Genomic DNA, 22270 nt, shown 5'->3' with positions numbered 1-22270 from the left:
TCCAATTGTAACTTTTTAAAGATTTAGAGAAGCTAAAATCGATATCCCGATTAAATGTTGATTAATCGTCCGGCCCTAGCTCCATGTAAGCCCGGCTATTATGACGTTTTGAGGTCAAGGCTTCCCCACTTGTTTTAGGGTTAATTTTGACGTACTCTTATGTAAGGAAAGGCTTACTCTTGCATATTTTTTTCAATTGGAGTTAGTTATGCCAATAGGTCACTAATAGCTTCAAGGCCAAAATCTCTTGGCAGCATTCACAGCTCCAGAGTCTTTTAAGTGCAATGAAGCTGGTGAGCCATGCACCCATTTTCAGCAGAGCAGCATAACACTATCCCCTGGTCAGTGCGACACTCATTATTGCTTGCTCCGTGGTGTCACATCTCAGCCAAAAGGCCATGTTTCACATTTATGACCATTAAGCACAGTAAAATGTCCCAGACAATGCTCCATCTTATTTAAAAACTAAAGTCAGCGCATAAATATGTGCCTTGTTCTGTATTGTGTCTAAGATTTTTAATATTATCACCACTTTTTACAGAATTAATATTAATAACAATATTCAATCTTGATTGTGGGATTGACTATCACATAAATGCAAATGAAATCCACTTAGCAGGTAAATTTATTTCTGGAATGGTCGTCAGTCTCTGTTTCTTGTGTCTGCTTTTTCAGAGAGCCAGCTGCTTCCAGGGAATAACTTCACTACAGAGTGCAACATCCCTGGAAATTTCATGTGTGGAGATGGCAAGTGTGTCCCGGGAGGTTGGCAATGTGATGGATTGCCCGATTGCTTTGACAAGAGTGACGAGAAAGGCTGCCGTAAGTCTTTCTTTGATTGAACATGGTTTTGGCAATTATGGCCCTCAAGCAAGGAATACTTGCTAGCATTTGTATTATACCAAATTTTGAACATGTAGTGGTTAATTGCCAACACAATTGTCAAAATAAGTACACAAATAACCAACCAACGTTTCATGTTTGTTGCTCAAGCAGCACAGTGAGTTGAGTTTTGAGCTCTGAGATATTCTGTTTCAAGTATGTTTTCTCCAGGTAGTCAAGCATCTTCCCCAAAAGTCCAAAACACGTATGCTAAATTTGTGGATGACTTGTCTGTGTCACTTTGTCAGCACTGCCGTTGATTTACAATCTGTTTAGGGTACACCCACTCTTTCTCCCTTTTGAAAATGGATGAGCTATTTTTTTTAATAACTATCATTTGACAGCCTGTGGAGTTTGTATCCACTTCCTGAATTTGCTTTGGATTTTCACAAAGGTTGTTCAGAATCCACCTACAGATCAAAAACCAATATGCATAATGATGACTGAACTAGCCCTCGGATGGGAATATGGCTGAATATGAGTGAGTCTCTCCTATGTGTCAGATCCAGGTATTCTGTCCAGGGTTTATATTATCTCTTGAATAGAATCTCCTGGGATAGGCTCCAGATCCTTCCAAACCTGCACGTGCCAGGCAGTATAGTGTATGGATCCCTCCACGTAGTACACAAGAGCCATATGACCCCCAAAACCAAAGCCCTCTGCACAGATCAGCTTATTCGTGAATAGTGACTTGTGATCAGGATGACTGGCCTCACAAAATGGAACCTTGAATGCTATATTGTTGTGCTTTACAAACTATCATTTTTTTCACCGCTCTTTACATGTTAATTGTATCTGAGCAACTAACGCCTGAGTCTTGCAGTATATTGTTCGAGGTTTAACAATTCACTAAGTCACCATTTTGGTACGGTTCTTGGTTTTGTGCTCATGGTGTTCGGTTTGGTTTGGTATACATTGACTCTTGGAAAAATTATTATAGTTTTACATGAAAGTGTATACTCACAGCATTATGCTTAATTATTATTCTCTAAGTTGTAAAACGACTACTCTACCACTGAAGCACGCCGCACCCGAATAAAAAATATAATAAAAGCTCAAATTATTAAATCAGTTTTAAATTATGCACAGAGTAGGATGTGTCATAATTCATAGATAAGATAGACTACAGTAATGATTGTTTATTATTACTCTCTACTCAATGATAATTCTGAGAAAAAACTCATGCATGAAGTAACGTTTGCAACTGTTCATTCACGGGACATGAATATACGCAATTGCCATCTTTTTTTTCTTTAAACACCACCACACTGGATTTCAAATGAAACAAACTGGATGCCTTAATTGCAGACTTTAATTTGAGCGGATTTACAGTACTACACCCAAATCATGCAATGGCTGGAGTAATTATAACTGTTAGTCTGTCAAATTGCCTCCCAGTTTTTTTCGACGGGGGCCTGTTAGCTGCATGCCGTAAAAATGGACGCCAACGTAACCATGCACACCGGCATCTTGGGGTTAGCCAGGGATAAAAAAAAAAAAATCAAAAGGACCTACGGTTTTGACGGTTTAAAAAAAATATCTATTTATACTCATACTTAAGAGGAGGAATTAACACTGTTGATAAAGGCTATTTATTTTATTTGTTTAAATAACAAAGAATGAAGCCTGATTCTCAAGCTTCGAAATGTTTTAATAACATTTATTTATAAAATAACATGTATTTATAGCACGTAGTTCAACAGTGTTCTGAGTGATTCATACAAGGTGATTAGGAATAAGTTCAAAATAAGTCTGTGACGGTCATGTCACAGAAAGTATATGAAGCCATTAATACTCTGCTGAATGACAAAGCAAGTCGATTAAATATTGCTACTAAACATCTTTCAGAACATCGGTTCGTATGATGTTCGCTCGTCCGTCACATTAATCACGGGAAATTGTTCCTTTTGCATTCAATAACATTTGAAATAAAAGAAATGTCAATTTCCTCTAATTTTCCGAATCCTTTAACAGAGGTCAAAAGGACCACATACTCACAGCGTACCAAATGACAGGGTGAGACAAAATAGATTCTGACAGAGGAGTGAAGAAGTAAAGCTGACTGAGCCTTCTGGGCCTCCGAGCCAGGATTAGCCTCTTTGTCCTTGTCTGTAGGGCGTAAGATGGCAAAAAGGGGAAAAATGAAAATTATAGGCAGCCAGGGTGAATGGGCCTGACTCGAAATGCAAAGAGAACAAATCAATAGGTGACACAAATGGTGTTAGTTGAGACTGACAAAACCAATTATTTAGGTTTCAAAGAAATTGCTGTTCTCAACTGGGACATTTTTTCATTGAAACTCACTCACAAATAACCCATAATTGTAGTGTATTTTCAGGATTTATTTTCCTTGTAAAACAAAAATGGTAACGTACTGTGACGATATAATTCACCATTATGCAGAATCAGTGTCTGACTTGCACAGCATTACTTTCAACAACATTTGTATTCTGTGACAAGAGACAAATGTTACGTCCATAGCCTGTCTTTACATGAATAAGCAATGACAATGAGGTGCAGAGAAGGCGCTCAACCGGGAGAAATACAAATGCAATAACCATTATAAAAAGTTTACCACTTTTCTCTGTGGCATAGGATCAATTGATCCAGAGCCTGACACAATGCTTGCGACACGTGATATAGAGCATATATATCGACACCTGAAGAAGGAGATATATACTGTCTGCAAAAGCTCGTGTCACATAAACCAGTTAGTCTCAAAGGTGCCACCGCTCTCTTATTTATCTACTTAACAGAATAACACGGCTCCCCCCATTACTCAGCACACTGATTGTAAAAGTCAATACGATTTTTAAGTCAAGTGCTATACTCCAGAGAGGACACAAGGACAGTGTATTGGAGGCTCTCGTACAGACTACTATTTAGTTAATTAATACTTTATAGCAAGGAACGGTAGCAGCTTTTCATCACAGTAATGAAGTGCAAGTCGAATCCCCTTTATTGGATTACAAAGAATTGTGTTATTGCTCTTTGCCGAAATAACATCTTCATAGTCATTTTATTTTGGTGAGAAAACAACTGTTAAATTGTTATCAACAGCAAACCAGTGTTCTATGGGACGTGTTGAAATAACTCAAATTTGAGAGATTGATTGTTTGTTGGTTGGACTTAATATTTTGTGTGTGTGTGTCATCTTCTGATAACAGTAACCACAATCAAAACAACAAAGACACATTGAGCTTATTATTTGTGGCATGGATGAAAATGGGTCTGCTTGGTCACATAGTCCTTTGAATTATTACTGATATTCAGTATAGCTAGTGCACCTTGTTTGGTAATCAGCAATGCACTGTGCATTACGGCTGGGCGATTAATCAAAATTTAAATTGCGGAAACATTATAATCGAAGAAAAATATTCACGTGCAGAATGCCACAGTGCATTTGCAAGTTCCCGACGTTGTGAAATATTCTGAGTGCTATGCCATGTTGTTAGCTTGTAGCAAGCTTGTAGCAAACGTGATTATGCCGTCCTGAGCGTGCTTTAAAGGGAAAGTCAACCCAAAAAAATGATTTGCCAGAATATGGTCTATGCAGTCCCACTATACAAAACATGGCATTCTGGTTAATATTGCGTTTGTGGAATATGTGCTCTTTCTCAGTAAATGATGTCTGTTTGTATTATTTGTGTGTAAAGACTAAATAAATGCTATAAATGCAATAAAAACATGCCTAAAGAGTGATTCACAAAAATATTGCTATTTCACAAATTTCAGTTTTGCCGGGGATGGTCCGGAATCTGAACTTCTGCGATGAAGGAGGAATAACTGTCCACATTTTTCATTTAACATTATTAGTCTATTCTACTGTGCACCCAAATTAGTAAAGTATGATTTTATACCTTAAGTGGTACAACAAATACATAATAATTATTCCTGAATTTTTAAGTGGAAATAAAAGGTTTACAATGAATGGCACATGGGCATAATATTTCATATACGTTTGTATTCTTTTAAAATTTCAGTGTGAAAAAACTCCTGACCTTCTTGCTAACATCCCGAGTCAGATACTTTGAATGATTTTCCACCAAAGTTAGAGATGTTGAAATCCTGTTTTACTCAACCTCTGTGCACTTTTCTTTTGTGCTCGTCTCTTCAGTTCCTCCACAGCATGCCTCAACCCCCCACCCCACCTTCCCACTGTCAATAATGCATGCCCACCACGACCAAGCCTACCTGTACCAAACAAGTTATTCTTCTCTCTGGGGAGATGAGGAAAGAAAGAGAAGAAGGGCATGAAGGTGCATATTGGGAAAGGGCAAAACACAAAGTACGCAAGTACGCTAGCAGATTCCACCTGACATGAATTCTGAAGTATGTGCATGTATAGCAGAGTAAACTAAAAATGTGTTCTAGTTTATGTCAGCGCGTGTTGCTGCTCTACCTGGCAGGGATTTTAAAAATTCATTGGCAACTGTGAAAAGGCACACTAATTAAAAGATCTCAAAATTATATTAACTGCATGCGCTTTTGATTTTCTTAACACAGTATAGTGTATTTAATTGGATATAGTTCCCATGTTGCTAATTATATTGCCTTGTGGAAGAGTCTGTCTGCCATTCATATACTGTGTGTATTCGATATAAAGTCGTGCCCAGTGGCATCGAGATTCAATTCTCTCCTTGGTCCGTTCCGGGTTGATATGGCGTGTTTACGCTTGAGTGGTTAATTTCTGGATCTTTCGCAATCCCAAAACATTTACGATGAGTCTATTGAAGACAGTCTGTATAAATTGATGCAGATTCAGGGTGAAACAAAAAATGATTTGAATCGGAAAATTGTTTGTGATTTAAAAGATGCATCTTTGCCACTTGAAGTTATTCAAAGATACGTATAGAAAAAAAAATTTTCTTTGTTTGTTTTTTTTCTTGGAGATGTCACATATACAGTACTGACGCTAAATTCATTCATGTCTGTTAAATGTCAAGCTTTTTGCATCCTACTCTCCTGCACTGAGCTGTACCATATTGAATCGAATCATAATCCCACTGAATCAAATTGAATCGTTCCACTTGAAAATGTAACTGTCCTTGAATCATATTGCACCCCAAGTATTGAGATACATATCGAATATGTTATTGGAGAGATGCGCACCCAGATGCTGTTCTGTCTCAGTGTGTCGACTCAGTAATTGACTGGTGATCTGCACAGGGTGTACGCTCTTTAAATCTCTAAAAGTGAGTTTACTATGATGGACGCCATAGAAAATGGTAACATGATAAATGTGTGTGTGCAAGCGCAAGCTCCACTATGAAACTGTCTCCTCCAGCTGAGCGTTCCACTGTAATCCTGTCTCATACCGTGCTTGTGATAGTTTCACCTCAGGAATCTGCTTGACTGCGGCTTCTTTCGTATTCATTTGAGCTGTACCCATCAACATTCAAACCAAGTTTGGAACTTGCCCAACACCCTGCTCTCTCATCGTAAACAACTTCTGTAGAAGGAGGAAAAAGAACATTTGGCACAGAGCTTTAAAAGTTCAAATGATGAAAGATGGTAATGCGAGAAGACGATAGGCTGTCATACTCTGTGAGCATTTTGCAGATTGCCAAAAGTGAAATAGGCCATCTTCTTGATTAGAACTACTGTTTTTCCACGTTTTCTGCTGAAACTGCTTAGTGCTTGCTGTAATAATATTGGTTCTGTTGTTCTAAATCCCACTCAGCTCATAGCCTTGCATCCTCAAATGCATTTAAGCGCTTAAGCCCCATCCTCTTGCTGTCTCTCCCACCCACAAATTTCTCTTGGTGAGCTTGCCCTTCATGCGACTTTTGAGTTAATTGGGAACACAAACACTAGGTCAGATAAATCTAGTCAGCAGCAGAAGTGCGAATGAGGATGTAGATGAGACGGGAAGTGAATGAGGGAACTTGCAGCAATCACCGAGCAGTCTCTCCTAAGAACATTATTGCCGTGCATTCTCCTGAACGCAACAATGTCTTTTGAGGGAAAGACAGAAGGAAAATAGAAAATTACAATCAGAAAGTCGGGTGAACCTTAGTATACAAGTAAATGTTGTGTCTTTTCCAATTATTTTTCCATATAGCTGAGAACCATGTCTCTTTCCTCCTTGGACTCCAATGGGCATGATATACCATTCCTAATGAGCTTTGGGTGGTTATGAGTGTGCTGTCCAGGTAAACAAAGGCTTCACAGAGTACATAAAGAGAGATTGGACTCATGCCCGGAGCCCTCCCTTGTTCTACGGATTACTTTTCATCTTGGAGACGGGCGCTCCCCATGCTGTTGCGCTGCCTAGCCCCTTCTGCTTTGCCAAATATATTTGTGCTGCTTGAAAGAGCCTACAACTCTGCCCACAACATTGTTGTTTACTGAAAATATTACGCCCCTGGCATTTCAGCTGTGACTATTTCGATATTCAAAGACTTTTATTGTCTAAATTTCTTTATATCCAGGACGTAAAGAGAATCACAGTACAATTTCCGTCGCTCACTAGTAAGAAGTAACTGTATACAAAATTAAAAGTAATTGTTTATTTCTGATCAATTATTGTTGAAGTGCGCTTTCAGAATCTTGTCTTTTTCAGTCTGCAATAAACTACTACAAATAGCTGCCAGTAAATTATATTTCTAATATTGATATTATAAATTGTTTGTTTCCTGGCGGCATGGTCGCCCGACTGGTTAGCACGATGGCCTCACAGTGAGAGACAGAAGCGGTCGTGGGTTTGATCCCGGCTCCGGCCTTCCTGTGTGTAGTTTGCATGTGCTCCCCGTGCCTGCTATGGTTTCCTCCCACATTCCGAAAACATGCATGGCAGGTCGATTGGACACTCTAAATTGCCCCTAGGTATGAGTGTGAGTGCAGATGGTTGTTCATCTATGTGTGCTATGCAATTGGGTGGCAAACAGTTCAGGGTGTCCCCCGCCTACTACCCAAAGATAGCTGGGATAGGCTCCAGCACCCCCCGCGACCCTAGTGAGGAGAAGCGGTGCAGATAATGGATGGATGGATAGTATCTTTCCTATTAACCACTGCCCATTAAGTGATGTACAGTTGCGTAACACAGTTCATATTATTAAAAGTAATAATCGCTACTTATTTTATTATCTACACATCACATAATACAGTGAACCCCCACGGAACTTCCGCCTACACACACTCAGACAGTTGCACCTACACCCTTACAACAACCTTCTGCCGCAGAGTTTGTAGTTGCAATTGACAGTAATCAATAAAAAGAAACACTTTATTACAATAAATATTATACATACTGTACACAGTATTTTGCCAAGGAAAATAAGGAAAGAAATCTCAAGACTTGGAGGATATAGGTGAATTAGGGAAAGGCAGCTATTTATAATGAATAAAAAATAAAATGCCACGTTATTTCATTGGAGTAGCGGCGTCTGTATGCCACACAGCTAGGTGGCAGTGCTGCTCCTTTTATTCATCGGGGGAGGCTCTGAGTTGTGTGGCGTTCCGTTGTTGGAGTGTACACCAACAGCAGCAGTTGACCAAATATTATGACGTCTGAAGTTGGACTAAAAGTGGAGGTAATATTCACGCTATCATCACTTGGGCTGTCAGGATAACACATTTTTCAAGATTAATTAGTTCCGAGACTCGATCTTGATAAATGGCAGTATTGTATTTTTTAATGGCACTGATATAGTGATGATTTGAGAGTATAAAAAATTTAAGTACATTCTTTTTATTTGCAATTGTCTTTCTGTTCTCAAGAATATTGAATGTTTGGATTAAAATGTATAGAACAATGAGTTAGCTAAAAATAACTCAGGCTCTGTTAACGCAAACACACATACTATCTTTATTGGTTCAGACTATCCTCTTTTCCTCTTTCACCTTGTTGAACAAGTCTGGAATGGCTGTTTTAGGAAATCCACAAAATGCCACTGGTGCAGCAAGCTATGAGAGAGAATGCAATTGGCATGCTGGCTGCAGGAATATCCAACAAAGGCATTGCTTGTGAATTCAATGTTTATTTCTGTAGCATAAGGCGTTGCCAAAATCTTTTCAGGAAACTTGGCAGCCCATCCTCAATACCGCAGACCACATTTAACCACACCATCCAGGAGTTGCATGTCTCGTATCTTCACTTCAAAGATAGTTTGAGACCAGCCACCCGGACAGCTGCTGCAACATGCATAAGCACTGAATTCCTGTACAAACTGTCAGATGCCATCTCAGGGAAGCTCATCTGCATGCTCGTCGTCCTCGTCAGGGTCTCAACCTGACAGCAGTTTAGCTTCGTAACTGATGTCAGTGGGCAAATTCTCACATTCAATGGTGTCTGACACTTTGGATAGCGGTTCTCTTCACGCATAAATCCCGGTTTTCACAGTACAGACTGATTGCAGACAAGTGTGTATCGTGTGATGTGGGTCAGTGGTTTGCTCATGTCAATATCGTGGCTTGAGTGGCTGCGGAGTTATGATATTGGGAGGCGTGTGTCATTGGCAAAAGACTCAGGAGTGTTTTACTCGCGGCATTTTGAATGTACAGAAACACCATGACAAGATCCTTTCCTCCACAACATCAATCCCCTCATGTTGCAACATGATAATGCACAGCCACTTGTTGAAAGGATCTGTACACAATTGGTGTCAAGTATGGCAACTTTTTAAGCATCAACTGGGTCTCTATCTGACTGAAAATAGCTTGTCATTAAATGTGTTCACAGTTGTTCTGTCCTACTATTTTAAGTTAAATCATGTCATCTTTACAAGGTGATAGCTCCTCCAGTCAAAACTGCGTTGTGCAGCAAAGTGCATAAACTGGCTTTTGAATTTGAATCTGCTCCCCCATGTTCTCGCAATACATTGATGTTAATATGCCGTCGATGTTAATGGAGCCCATACCTGGAAGCTCAGAACATCCCAGTTCTTGAATGGCCAGCATATTGAGCACGTTTAAGATGCTCTGGTTTGGTGTATACGGCTATATGTTTCAATTCCAGTGATGAGAGAGGTTTTGCTCTGTGTGAGGCAAATGGCAATAACTTCAGACACATTCGTCCCCCCTGATTTACCCAATACAGTAAAACTGCACATTTTATAAATATCTTTTATTGTGTGCAGCCTACCAGCACGCCTGTGCAATAATCACTGTGCAATAATATTTTCTCATCAGCATCCTGATATGCCACACCTGCGAGGTAGCTTGATTATCTCAACAAAGGAGAAGTCCTCGCTAACACAGATTTTAACGAGATTAGATTGAATGAGTGTTACCACTAGATTAGTTGACATTCTTTTAGAGAAATAGGTGTTTTGCGAATTCACATCTTTTCTTTCAGTTCATGAAAAATGGGAGGGAGAATAAAAGTGGTTCATTTATATTTTTGATAAAGATAAAAGTAGAATACATATCTTAAATTCATGAAAACAAGTTTGTTTTTCTGTTGTTTTTTTTTTTAATCAATCACCTTCTTACTGTCATATATGATCTGTTTGTTTAGGTTTGGTTCGGATGACATCTGGAATTGATCCAGCCTGTTCTTGGAGACAAGACCTGTTCTCTTTGTCTTAGCCCTGTATTTTTTTTTCCACTCCCATCGTTGGTGTATTGTGCTCAGATTTGCTGCTTCCCTCATCATACTTTAAAGAGGGCGTAGGTTTTGTATTCTTTGCACTTATGAACGATTCTTGTACGGATGATGTTTTTTGATCCAAACAGAATGCTTAAGGAACCTGTTTTTACACATCTTCGGCCATTCCACTTTCATTTGCATCATCTGCTTTTCTTGCTGGTCTTGTCAGTGTTTTTTTTTTTTTTTGTTACTTTGCATATTTTTGTGTTGAGGATTTGATTAATGGGATGAATATGTCTCTGTTGACATCAATAAATCTGAATTTCACAGTAGAAGCTCAATATCTTTGAGTGGCACAACAACAGCCCTTTGTTCCGCAGTTCATGAATGAATGTGATGAATTTGCACACGCTCGTCCTCCAGATTAGAAACATTGCAGTTTATATTTAGATGGAAACAATTAAGTCACCATTTGAAAAGATTGATAACCCTTTTTACAAACCACGTGGCGTGCAAACCAGTGGGCATCTGTTTACTTAAAAAACAAAAGACTGGTGTGTAAAATATTCAATGAATAACTCCCACGTGATCATGAACATTTGAGAATGTCTTTGATCTTATGTTTGAAACAAAGCACTCACTACAAGGTCACATTTGGAGTTGCCCTATATACTATGTTCTCATGAAATAATAAATAATGACGTTGTCTTGGGTTCCTTCGTGATCCCTTGAATGAGCTCTTAGGGTCATTTTTCCCGGCTTGGCACCAGTGGGAACGTTCACCACTGCTCCATCTTGTCTCCATTTGAGGATAATCGTTGCAGTCCTCAAGCTTTAGGAATGGCTTTGTAACACTTACCAAATTGATAGATGTCAATGACTTCATTCCTCACTGTTCTTGAAATTCTTTGGCACATGACATTTTGTTGCAGCTTTTTGCGATTTCTTTGTCACATAGGTTCTGTTTAAGTGATTACTTGATTGAGCATGTCTGGAGTAATCAAGCTTGGGTAATCAGCCATGATTTAACAAAAGTGGCTAGTACTTTTTCACACTTTTAGCTTTGAATACCCCCTCGTCCTCTAATAAATAAAATCATACAATTTTATTTCTACTTGGATCATCTTTTCTGACAGTTTATTTGTTTGATGGTGTTAATCAAAGTTAAATTAAAGTGAGGAAGCCATGCAAAAAGAATTTGAGTCCATAAGAGTGTAAATTCATATGCGTTCTAGCGATGTGTTGTGGTTAGTTGCCTTATTGATGCCTTCTAATTGTGATAAATTAATGGATTTTCTTTTTCTTTCTCTGCCCAAAGACTAATGTGTGATTTTACTTTGTTTCCTCCCACCTATCACTCCTCAGCTAAAGTCAAGTCCAAATGTGCACCTACGTTCTTTGCCTGTGCCAATGGGGTCCACTGCATCATTGGACGTTTCCAGTGTAATGGCTTCAGTGACTGCCCTGACGGGAGTGACGAGGAAAACTGCAGTAAGTCTCCCACAACAAACAATAAATGAGTGGCACGTGTCTGCGGCTATGGCATAGAATCCATGACAACATGGAAATGTTCCCATCATAACATTTTGTTCCACAAATATATTGTTCGCTAATAGTTGACATACATGACAAGATCCTTGAAGTAGAAATGCAACCCTTGATTTCTTTTAATTAGCAGGTTGGCATCTTGTAGTGTAGGCACCACCAACTGTGTGTGAAGGTGAGGGTGAAAGGCAGAACTACTGCAGAGTGCTTCAGATCAAGGAATTCTCAGGCATTTACTGTATGTGATAATGATAAAATTTTAGCTTTCTTAAATGCAGAGGACTTAAATCTGGAAAATATGAGCTCAGTTCTTTTATACAAAATGTATCTGGATAAGAGACAAAAGACCAACAAATGCAAACTGGAAATGTGTTTATTTAAGATATTGAGATTTTTTATGTTTAAAAGTAATTTGGGCTTCTGCGTGTGAGGGATGCAACCATGTACTTGTTGGTGAGTTTAACTTAATAGCATGAGGAATTTCCCAAACTGACATGGAATTGGCACTGTTCCACAGCCTCCTAGTAGAAAAAAAACAACTGGGGAAAAAAAAACAACGCATGTCTTTAACGTCAGCACCAACACAAAAAATATGTGCAATAATAACATGGAACAGAATACAACAGAAAATAATATTAAGGTGTTGGGGTTTTCTTCAGGAGCAACCAGGGTGGATTGGATTAGAAATGAACCCATCAGAGGGACAGCCAAGGTTAGATGTTTTGGGGAAATAAAGTTAGAGCCAGGTTCAGACATTTCCAGAGGAGAAATAGCGAGTATATTGGTTGAAGGGTGATGAGTTTGGAGCTGCCCGTAAAGAGAGTGGGAGGAATACAACCTAAGAGAAGGTCGATGGTTGTAGTGAGGGGAGACATGAGGACTTTGATGGAAAAGAATAACAGGCTGTGACGAGACAAGCCCAAAAGAAAAGAAATAGAACAGAAATGCTGTGTTGTTATTCTATGTTGTGCAGAACGACAGATACAACAAAATTAGGGAAAACAGATTTTTTTTTTCTTCGCTAATGGGCCCGACTTAATTATGTTTTCTATTTTTCCTTGAGCCGCCTTTAATGGAATTCCCCAGATCTACTTCCACGCACTGTAATTAATTTGATTAACACATAATGTCTTCTGTGAAGGTTTTCTTTTAAAATTCCATTCTGCTGATTCAATTAAGTTTATATACACCCCGTTCACACCATAAGTTATTTCAAGGTACTTTTAGAGCAGTTCCTCCATAACAAATCCAACTAAATTAGTAAAAGAGATGCGGTGAACCATAGACTAATTGTCCTTGAATTGCAGCGCCGTTTTAATTTTGCTCTTCTAACACTATACACAGACATGTTTGCCCTCAGAACCTGCACTGAAAGGTTTGGAGAGACCTGAAGGCATTGCTTCCCATTATGCGAGCTCAGCATATGTAAATCATTGACTTTAATGTTTTAAAGACTACATGAGCTATATTTAATTAAAATACAACAGAAAATGATTTTTGAGCCTGTATATAAAGTAAAGTGAGCCAAAGCCATATTAATATGTTCAGTAATCCTTCGTTCTCCTCTGCACTCGAACCTCTGGACTGTTTGAGTATGATTGCCTCGGGATGACAACAAAGTTAAAATAATGCAACCTGGCAGTCGCTAAAATATGAAGTGTTTTTTTTGCGCAATGGTATTCTTTTTTATCATGAGCATACAATGACTGATTGTGTTCCTTCTTTTATTTACAGCAGGTAACCCCTTGGTGTGCTCTGAGGCCCGCTTCAAGTGTCGAAACGGCCGCTGTGTGGACCGCAGCTTTTTGTGTAACGGCCAGGACAACTGTCAGGATAACAGTGACGAGGAGCTCTGCCTGAGTACAGCAGGTAAGACAAGCCCAAATAACAGCTTGCCTCATATTTTAGGGCTCAGCAACACACATACGCCGCTGTGTTTCTGTCCATTCAACGGTTCCCAACATTTCCACATAAAACTCAGGCTTTGTTTTCCGTGTGTAGTGTTTGAAAAGCATCTTGTTGCACCGAAAGCAACAACGATCTTGATCTGTAACACCGCCAATACATGTGTGACTAGCATCAGTCCAAAAGCTGCCACACGTTAAAGCAAATCCTGATTTCTTTACTTTAACAATGGCTGTTTGAATGCTCGGAAATAAGTATTACTTGGGCCTTGTTACGCCAATCATGTGAATAACTTTACTGCACAATGAGAAAAAATAAAAAAAAATAACAGTATGCAGACCTAATACAAATTTCATATTTATCCTGGTTGAATATGATGATTGCAAACTTGAGTGTCATCTATTATGAAAACATCACAATTGTTAACAAAAACATTATATTTTGGGGAAGGGCATTTTCTTGCTTCTTTGTTTAAGTATTGAATGATTAGTGCACATTGCAAAAGATTTAGGAGGCAGTGATGGCTTGCAGATATAATATTTAAATATTCTATTTATTATTCACATTTAACAAGACAGATGGTGTGGCTCAAAATGTCAATCTTGTGTTGTTTGAGGCATGATTTGGGTGATACATTTTTCAGTCTGCTTCTTTAAAATGTGGGCCTTACTTGATAGTGCACTCAATGCAAGCGGCTAAGATTTCATTCTTCTATTGAGGAGGATTCTCTTTTTGACACCATTCATCCACAATATTATGACCACTTGCACAATAGAATACAAGGGCTGAATCAAATATTCCCCCTTTTCAGATGACAATAATGTTCAATTTTGATTGATGTCGGCAGATCGAAGTTTATTGCCTACTAAAGGCAGAATATTTGTATTGGAGTGCAAATGTTGTAGCTGGTCGCTTTACGGTATATTCGTATCACAAATATCACTGAGTGAGCCCTCTTGTATACAAAGTTTTATTCTCTGTCAGCCTCCCATCTGGCCTGGCCAGCTGCTGTCTACGGCTTCCGTCAATACTTGAGGCACGCTTTCAAGGCTGTCAATGCCTGACCATCCTCATGTTGGTGTTTTGGTCTCACTGAGATTTTTCCATTGGGAGTGAAGTTATTAACTCATTTAATCCCAGAAATTTTCACAAGAGGAAACCCCTCAATTCCAGCTAAGGCTAAGACGTATACATACGTCTTTGGGAGGCAGGGATTATGTTTTTCAAAATTTTTTATGGATTGAATGAGCTAAAAAGGAACAAAAAGGAATAACATGGATTGATGGCCTTAAGTAATAATGTTCAAGCATCTATAGCTCACAATTTATGCTGAGATGGGCAGAATGAGTATTTATTTGACCAAGAGGGGCTGTAATCCTGTTGCTGCCTGCCGAACGCCCTGAGATGTCTTTAATGTTCTGTATTCAGGAGACGTTCATTCCCACGTCGAGAGCGTTCTTTCTCTTGACTTTGCTGTCATGCTTTTTCATTCTTTTTTTTCCACCTCATGAAATGAGTGCAACTGTCAAGCTAGATAACTTACGGCTTCATTTAAAGCATTTACATGTATATTTTAATGTTTCAGAATGGTGGTTTAAAGCTTCTCACTTCTTCTGGTTGAGTTGTCACAGACACATTTCTTGCTGCTCTTTTCACCTCTCGGTTAAAAAAACAACAATGGAAGGTAAATTATGTGATAATAACGCTGCAATACAATACAACTTTATTTATATAAGCAAATGTGGCTTTCATAGGTTTCAGGTATTGTCTGACAAAATATACAAAACTGTCAATTATCTCACACTCACTTTTCTCGCTCTTATCTGCGTGCTCTAAAATGTAGACTATGTACTTGGAATGGCCATACATATACTGTATGTTGTAGTCAATTGTCCTTCGGTGTGCTCACGAGATAAAGGCAAAGAGACAAAGGATGTTCAGTTCTGAAGTAATATAAACACATACAATATTGATTTTAAAAAAATCTATAATTTATCCGCTTTGCAAAAGTAGGGGATTTGAGAGCTGCGACTGACAGATTTGGTTGGATTGTTGTGTTTCCGCAATGCTGCTCTGTCTGTTGCTCCATCGCATAATTGGATGCTTGAAAAGGTGTGTAGTCCGCTTCTCCGATTAGAATATGCTCGAAGTGGTGTTGACCTTTAAAACTTTTCTTTACGTTATCATTCATTTAGTTTTACTTTAAGACCTGTGACTTACTGCGTCACTGCAATTTGGTTCCATGTATGTCTACACACACACACACACACACCCCCGCACACCCACGCACTCCCATACACACTTTATAATGAGTACAGAGCTGCAGGTGACAGATAAGGCATACAATATCCGCCATAAGCCACCTGCGTTTCCTTCCACACTTCTCTTCCCCTACCTTTACTTGGGTCCATGTCCCTCCCCACCCTACTAATGACTACTTGCTGCCTTGTGTCCTCACTGGGTCTGGGTCTATTCATGGAAATTACAGCCAGAGATCAGCCCTATGCCCCTCATAGGAGACTTTCCAATACTGTACCCAGCAGCATGTTACAATTAGTTATACTGCAGCATTCGTTTATGCCTTTGGTGTTTTAATTTTCTATTAGAGTGCCCTTTTAAACTTGTTGGTACATGCACAACAGCCTGACACTCACACATTCTCACTTTATTCATTGTGTAATGTGTAATTGAATTTTTGCAGCGGCAGAGAGATACAAGTGCAGCGCTGTGTCCAATCTTCCAAAAATGCGATATTGCAATCCCAGAACAGGGAGAGAGTGAGATCAAGTGCCTTTAACAGAAATGAGGAATGGAAAACGCCCCGCAGGAAAATGCTCATCATGAGCATAACAGAACATCGTCACATGTAGTGATGAATAACAATGCAGGAAGATAGAGGTAAGTAAATACACAAGCAGGCAGAAAAAGATGTGGATTTTGCGATAAACTTGAGAGGATGAAAACAACCTCCATCTCAAATCAAACCCCGATGGTGAGCCATGGAAATATGGGAACAGAAATGGTGTGAAAAGTAGTTTTGCAATATTCTCTTTGCTTTTGCCATCTGCTCACAGGCTTCGTCTTCAAGGCTGAAGGGATTGTTGTTTAAACAGAGCTGCTCAGCACATGGGGGGCCTCTACTGTGACGAGCGAAACACTGGCACATTAAACTTACAGCGTATATTTAATTTAGGTTGCCCTAAAATCACATGAGAGTCTCAATTTACACAAACTGTAAGTACAACAAGCATGTCAGATTATGTGATGACTTGTGCGGACATTGCAATAGTGATGAAATGTCACACAAAGTCACTTCAAGGAGGCTTCGTCTTGGCTGTCTTTTTAAGGGACGTTGATTTGAGAGAGATGCCGCAGAAAAACTGGCTCGCGTGAGTGTGAACAAAGATGAGAGGACACAAGCTTTAACATTTGACAAACTCACAAAGCTCATGTTTTCAATCGGAAATATAATTTACATGGGCATAAGAATCACACACTTTGTATGCAACATTCGTCGCAAAGTCATTTCTTCCCCCGATTACTATCTGGTATTGTTTAGTGTTTAAGACAACAACAACTAAACAACAATTAAGCAATATCACATAAGCGGGATTGATGTTGTCCTCAACAAACCTTTTTAAACTGATTCAGTTTCTAGTGTGCTCATTGTTTTTGAAAGTAAAAACAGATGTTCGCATGTGTTTTATTTGGATTAAACAAAAGATAATCTGTCTGCTTTCATGAAGGACTACAGAAATCAGAGAATAATTACTGTTGAGAAGCTGAAATCAGACAATTTGGACAATTTCAAGCTAAACAATGGCTATAAACAATTATTCAAATGATGTTGATTCCTTTGAAAATTGATTTAGATTCATCCATTTTGCTACCTCTACTTCTTGTGTTTGTTCGTCATTGCATGGAGCTAATGCTGGTGTGTGTGTGTTTTTTTAATGTGCTATTTGCAGTGTGCACGTAAAGTGCATGTTGGATGGGCTTCACTTTAAATGTACACGTAATTTAGTTTGGCAATCGGGCTTGCGTTGTATATCCAGTTGAAGGGTACACAATAGATGTTAATGGTAATTGCATAAATACAAACAAATAAATAATAATAATGATAATAAAAAAAGAGCTGCAGAACACGTCTGTTGCACTAAAGTAAATCTGTTCCTCTCACGCTTTTAAAGTGGTTGTGATACTGTGTCATTGCATTTGTTTTTTTTTCTTGGAAAACAGTTTTCATCTGATTTCAATAACCCACTGAACACTGAATTAGGGCATCATGTGTTTCCTACTTAGTGAGATTTAAGGGAAGCCTTTGTTTACATAATACCCAGTAAATTATGCAGTGTGTAAATTCTGTAATACTTAGTTGTTTGTGAATTTTTAAGACCAATAGCCTTGTGTAAAATACATGGTTTATACATTTACTATACTGCTTATCCTCTTCACCGTCGTAGCTGAGCAAAAGCCCATTCCAGATAACTTTTTTTTTTTAACTCCCTTTTTTTAAACTATATTTCAGGAGCATCAGTAAGTAATTGCAGTGTTAGTGTTAGGCTGTGGAGAAGGTGTCACAGGGTTAGGTTTAACCAAAAAAGGACGCTTTTGTATTTTCACGACCATAAGGCGCACCTAAAAGTACCAAATTTTCTCCAAAATGTATGGGGCGCCTTATAATGGGGAGCCCCTTATGTGTGAACCAAGTTCCAAAAATCTGGACATGTCGTGTAACTTTCATGAGCGCTTTGCTGGACTGACTGGGGCTATGAATGGTATGAGAGATACATGTTTTGTGTTAATTTTATTTCTTTGTTCCTTGTTTTGGTTGTTTCATTGTTATTGCTAGTATGTTGTTCAGTTGATGTTGGGTGATAGCTTTGGGTTTGGTGTAAAACCATGACCGTAAATAGTGTGGTACCAGCACCGTGAAGTGACTGCTTGCACTGCTGTTTGAGTTTTCACAAAAGTTGACATCATATCTGAGCGGCCGCATAGCAGGAGACTGACTGACTGACAATGCCAACCGACAATGAACAGAGCGAACCTGCAATGTTGTGTTCGATGGCGAACTTGCCGTGCTGTTTGTTTTCGGGACTTTGATGGATTTGTGGATGAGGACTGACAGATAAATAACGTGAATGCATCGTTAAATACTTCAATAAAGTACAACCAAATTCAGTTTTACTCCCGCTGCCTTTTTAAAAAACTCTAAAAATGTTTAAGTGTGCATGCATGCTAAGTTAATACTTTGTGCCCTATGTATGTTAAATACAGAAATAGCACCCTATAGTTGTTAAAATTATGGTACATGGCAGACAGTCTGACGTGAAGATTCATTCACCATTAATGTCAAAATATTGGCAAATGGCATTACCCTTGACATGGATTGCTTTGCTAAAAAATAGGCAATGAGACAAATATGCAAAGGAAGTGTCAGGAAGTGAGCATTTTTGTTTCTATACATTTTAATGTTAGTGTTTGTTTTCTCATATTATTGTGAGTAACAAACTTGCCCAAAAGCTCTTATCACATCTTCCATTACCGCAACACTATTATCAGTCATAACCTTCCGATCCAACTGAGAGGTCAAATCCCTCATTTTACACTCGGAGGAATGCTTGTCTCTTGTGAAGAGTAATCTGCAGCCTTCAGAGAGTCATCCTCGGGAAGTCTAACGCTACGTTCAGACTGAACGTGAAATATCACTTCCCCCCGCTTGGCTTGCGCCCCTTTGTTCGTGGGGGAACGACAGCGGAAGTTGTTTCATGCAGAAGAGGGGCTTTTCCTTCACCTCCGACAGAAAAAAATAAATCAATTGAACATTCCTGTGGTTGTTGTGCCAAAACTTGGTTGACAGTTCAACAGCTGCACATAAGTCACTATTTCTCACCAGCTACACCAACTCCCTTGCTCACCACACGGTTAGAGACAATTGGATTGAAGGATGAAAATCCATTTCCAGCAGTGCTCAGTCTGTCATTTTTTTAAAAAAAGTGTCTCATCATTCCTCAATCGGCAGCAAATTCTGTCTGACAGAATGCAGACCTCTTTAATATATCAAATATTATATAGAGTATTAAAGTACAATAGAAATACACCAAATAAATAATGTACAATGTGGCGCAGTATATATAATATATTAAATGAAAAAAAAGTTAGCATTTTTTTTTCTTGGTCCCCACCCCACCAAGTCCCAATTACCCAATATTTGAACGACATGCACGTGACATGTCGTTCAAATGTATGTCAGCACCCTCGCACGTCAACAACAATTTTCCGGTCATAACACCACGGGACTATTCATCTTAAGGCACCCAAGGGAGTAACAGCGACACATTGTTGGCTTCACCGCACTGTTTGTGTGTGTGTGTTTGGTCATGTGTGTTCAATGTGCTGCTGTGTACACGTTGTAGTAACATTATCCACAACAACAAGATGCCACTGCAATTTCACATTTTCAAATGCCAGCTAATGAGCCAATAAGCAAATTTGGGGTTGCTTGTTAAACGCGTCACTCGCGCCGTCCAGTACACATTTTGTTGATGCGCACATTGACTATATGTGCACCGTTAGAAATACTCAACTCATATTCCGTCTGACCGTACCTTAAGACTTATACACTACATCTGCTGTTTTGCATAAGCACAGTGGTTTCAACAATCCATCCATACATTTTACTCAGCAAATAATTAACATGGGGCTGTATATACACTTCAGCTAACAACATGCAGTATTTCAGATTTCAAATTACCATTGCCCGTAAATTAGACATTGATACGTTGCCAGTCTGATGTATGGAAAGAATGTCAGCGTAATTTACTGGCCCCCAGCCTTGATTCACTCATGGTATCCCTTAGCTTGCTAATAACATCTCATACTGCCATTCCCCACGCACTGATTGCTGCCAGAGTACAGCTCCAAATAATATAGGCGCACTAGATTAAGATGTTAATGTGCAGTTTTTTGTAGCGTAAAACTGTATGTCACTGAAACGGTCGAATAATGCCCTTCATCTGCGGCACTCTTGAGAGCTGGCAGAGTGAAAAGATGTGGGAGGGAGTGTGAAATGCTGTAAGAGAATGTAATGGCTGGAGACTGAAGTGTGGGAGTCCGATGTTTAGTGTGAGCCAATTCCTACAGGAGGTCACAAATGTCACCACTACCAATGGATTCAAACTCGTGAAATGATTCTGAAAGCGTGTTTACAAACTTGTGTAGATACAATTCAGTTTATCTGCAAAACAGAGAAGATGACCTTATTAGATGCTGCTGATATGGTACAGCTCGAATAGCATTTTAAATTTTAAACATATAGCATCCATAATGTCACTATCCATCAGCTCATGTGGAGTCCACATTACTACTATATGGATTTGAGTGCAAAATGTGTTGCCAGCTGTTATTGTCAAGACAAAGGTGCACTTTTCTTCCTTTTAAACTTTCTCATCTCTCACTTTCCAAGAATTTTAGTGTCCGTCTTTTAAGAGCGCGTGTTCTTGAAGTCATTGTTGAAACAGGTTGTGGCCACACCAACGTGTAATGGGTCCACATGGATCACTCCATATCTTTATCTTTCTAGTCAACTGTCAGTTGTCAAGTCTGTCTAAATCAACATCCTTTCCTTCCTCAACGTATGCTGTCGTCATGGTGATGGTTGGTCAAGTGAGGAATTTCACTGTGAACAAAAGCTTCCCTGTTGCTTTTGCTTAGTGCCGCACGAAGAGAGATTGTGGGCTTTTACCTGCATGTGTGTTTGCGGACTGAACCTGTCGAGAAAAAAACGGGGCCTCTGAGAGTCGCATACACGATCGACGGCCATGATTCGCAAGGGATCGGTACCAGGCTGGTTCGCGAATAGCGAAAACCTGCGTATGGTTGACAGCCAACATAAATGCATTTAATTCAATAATTCGTGAGTAAGTCGGGATAAAACACCAATAAGCCTTTTCCGCAAATAAATAAATAAATGAAAATAAAAAATGGGGTTGGCACCCACCACTCCCTCTCCTCAAAATTAAAAATGTTTAGAAATACTAAAATAGAGGACAAAAAAAACCAGGCACTACAAGAAATGCAATATTGTCTTTCCATTTATCCTTGCATTTTGTGTTCAGATACATTTACCTTTCACGTTATGTTATGCTACAACGCCTACTCAGAAACCAATATCCACGAAAGCAAATCAAATTGGCAAATGTCCTGAAGTATGTGTAATCAACACTGGGATCAATTTTCCTAATATAGCACTCACAAATTCTGTGTCTACCATGTGCGTAATTATTCAACATTTTGATGACTTAATAGGTAATTAAGCACTTTGCAATCAAGGTTTCTACACAATAAGTATTTATTTGTCGGGTTCTTAATCCAGAATGAGACCCCACATAATCCGCACATGAA

General features: G+C 39.1%; 1 protein-coding gene across 4 annotated transcripts in view; it reads left to right on the top strand.

Annotated features, from left to right (window-relative positions):
- Positions 1-22270, top strand: part of ldlrad3 (low density lipoprotein receptor class A domain containing 3) — a 93104-nt gene that overhangs the window by 46091 nt on the left and 24743 nt on the right. For 3 of the 4 annotated variants that reach the window (XM_088298661.1, XM_088298660.1, XM_088298663.1), the window contains 3 exons: positions 676-822; positions 11780-11905; positions 13694-13828. In XM_088298661.1, coding sequence (XP_088154787.1) covers positions 676-822; positions 11780-11905; positions 13694-13828 — 408 coding nt within the window. The remainder of the gene's footprint in view (positions 1-675; positions 823-11779; positions 11906-13693; positions 13829-22270) is intronic. The other variant, XM_088298662.1, reaches the window with a different exon arrangement.

Source organism: Idiotropiscis lumnitzeri, chromosome 6 (genome assembly GCF_059441095.1).
Source record: "Idiotropiscis lumnitzeri isolate Australia: NSW breed Sydney's pygmy pipehorse chromosome 6, RoL_Ilum_1.0, whole genome shotgun sequence".
NCBI lineage: Eukaryota > Metazoa > Chordata > Actinopteri > Syngnathiformes > Syngnathidae > Idiotropiscis > Idiotropiscis lumnitzeri.
Note: the sequence above shows the minus strand (reverse complement) of the source record. Positions and strands in the feature narration are given on the sequence as shown.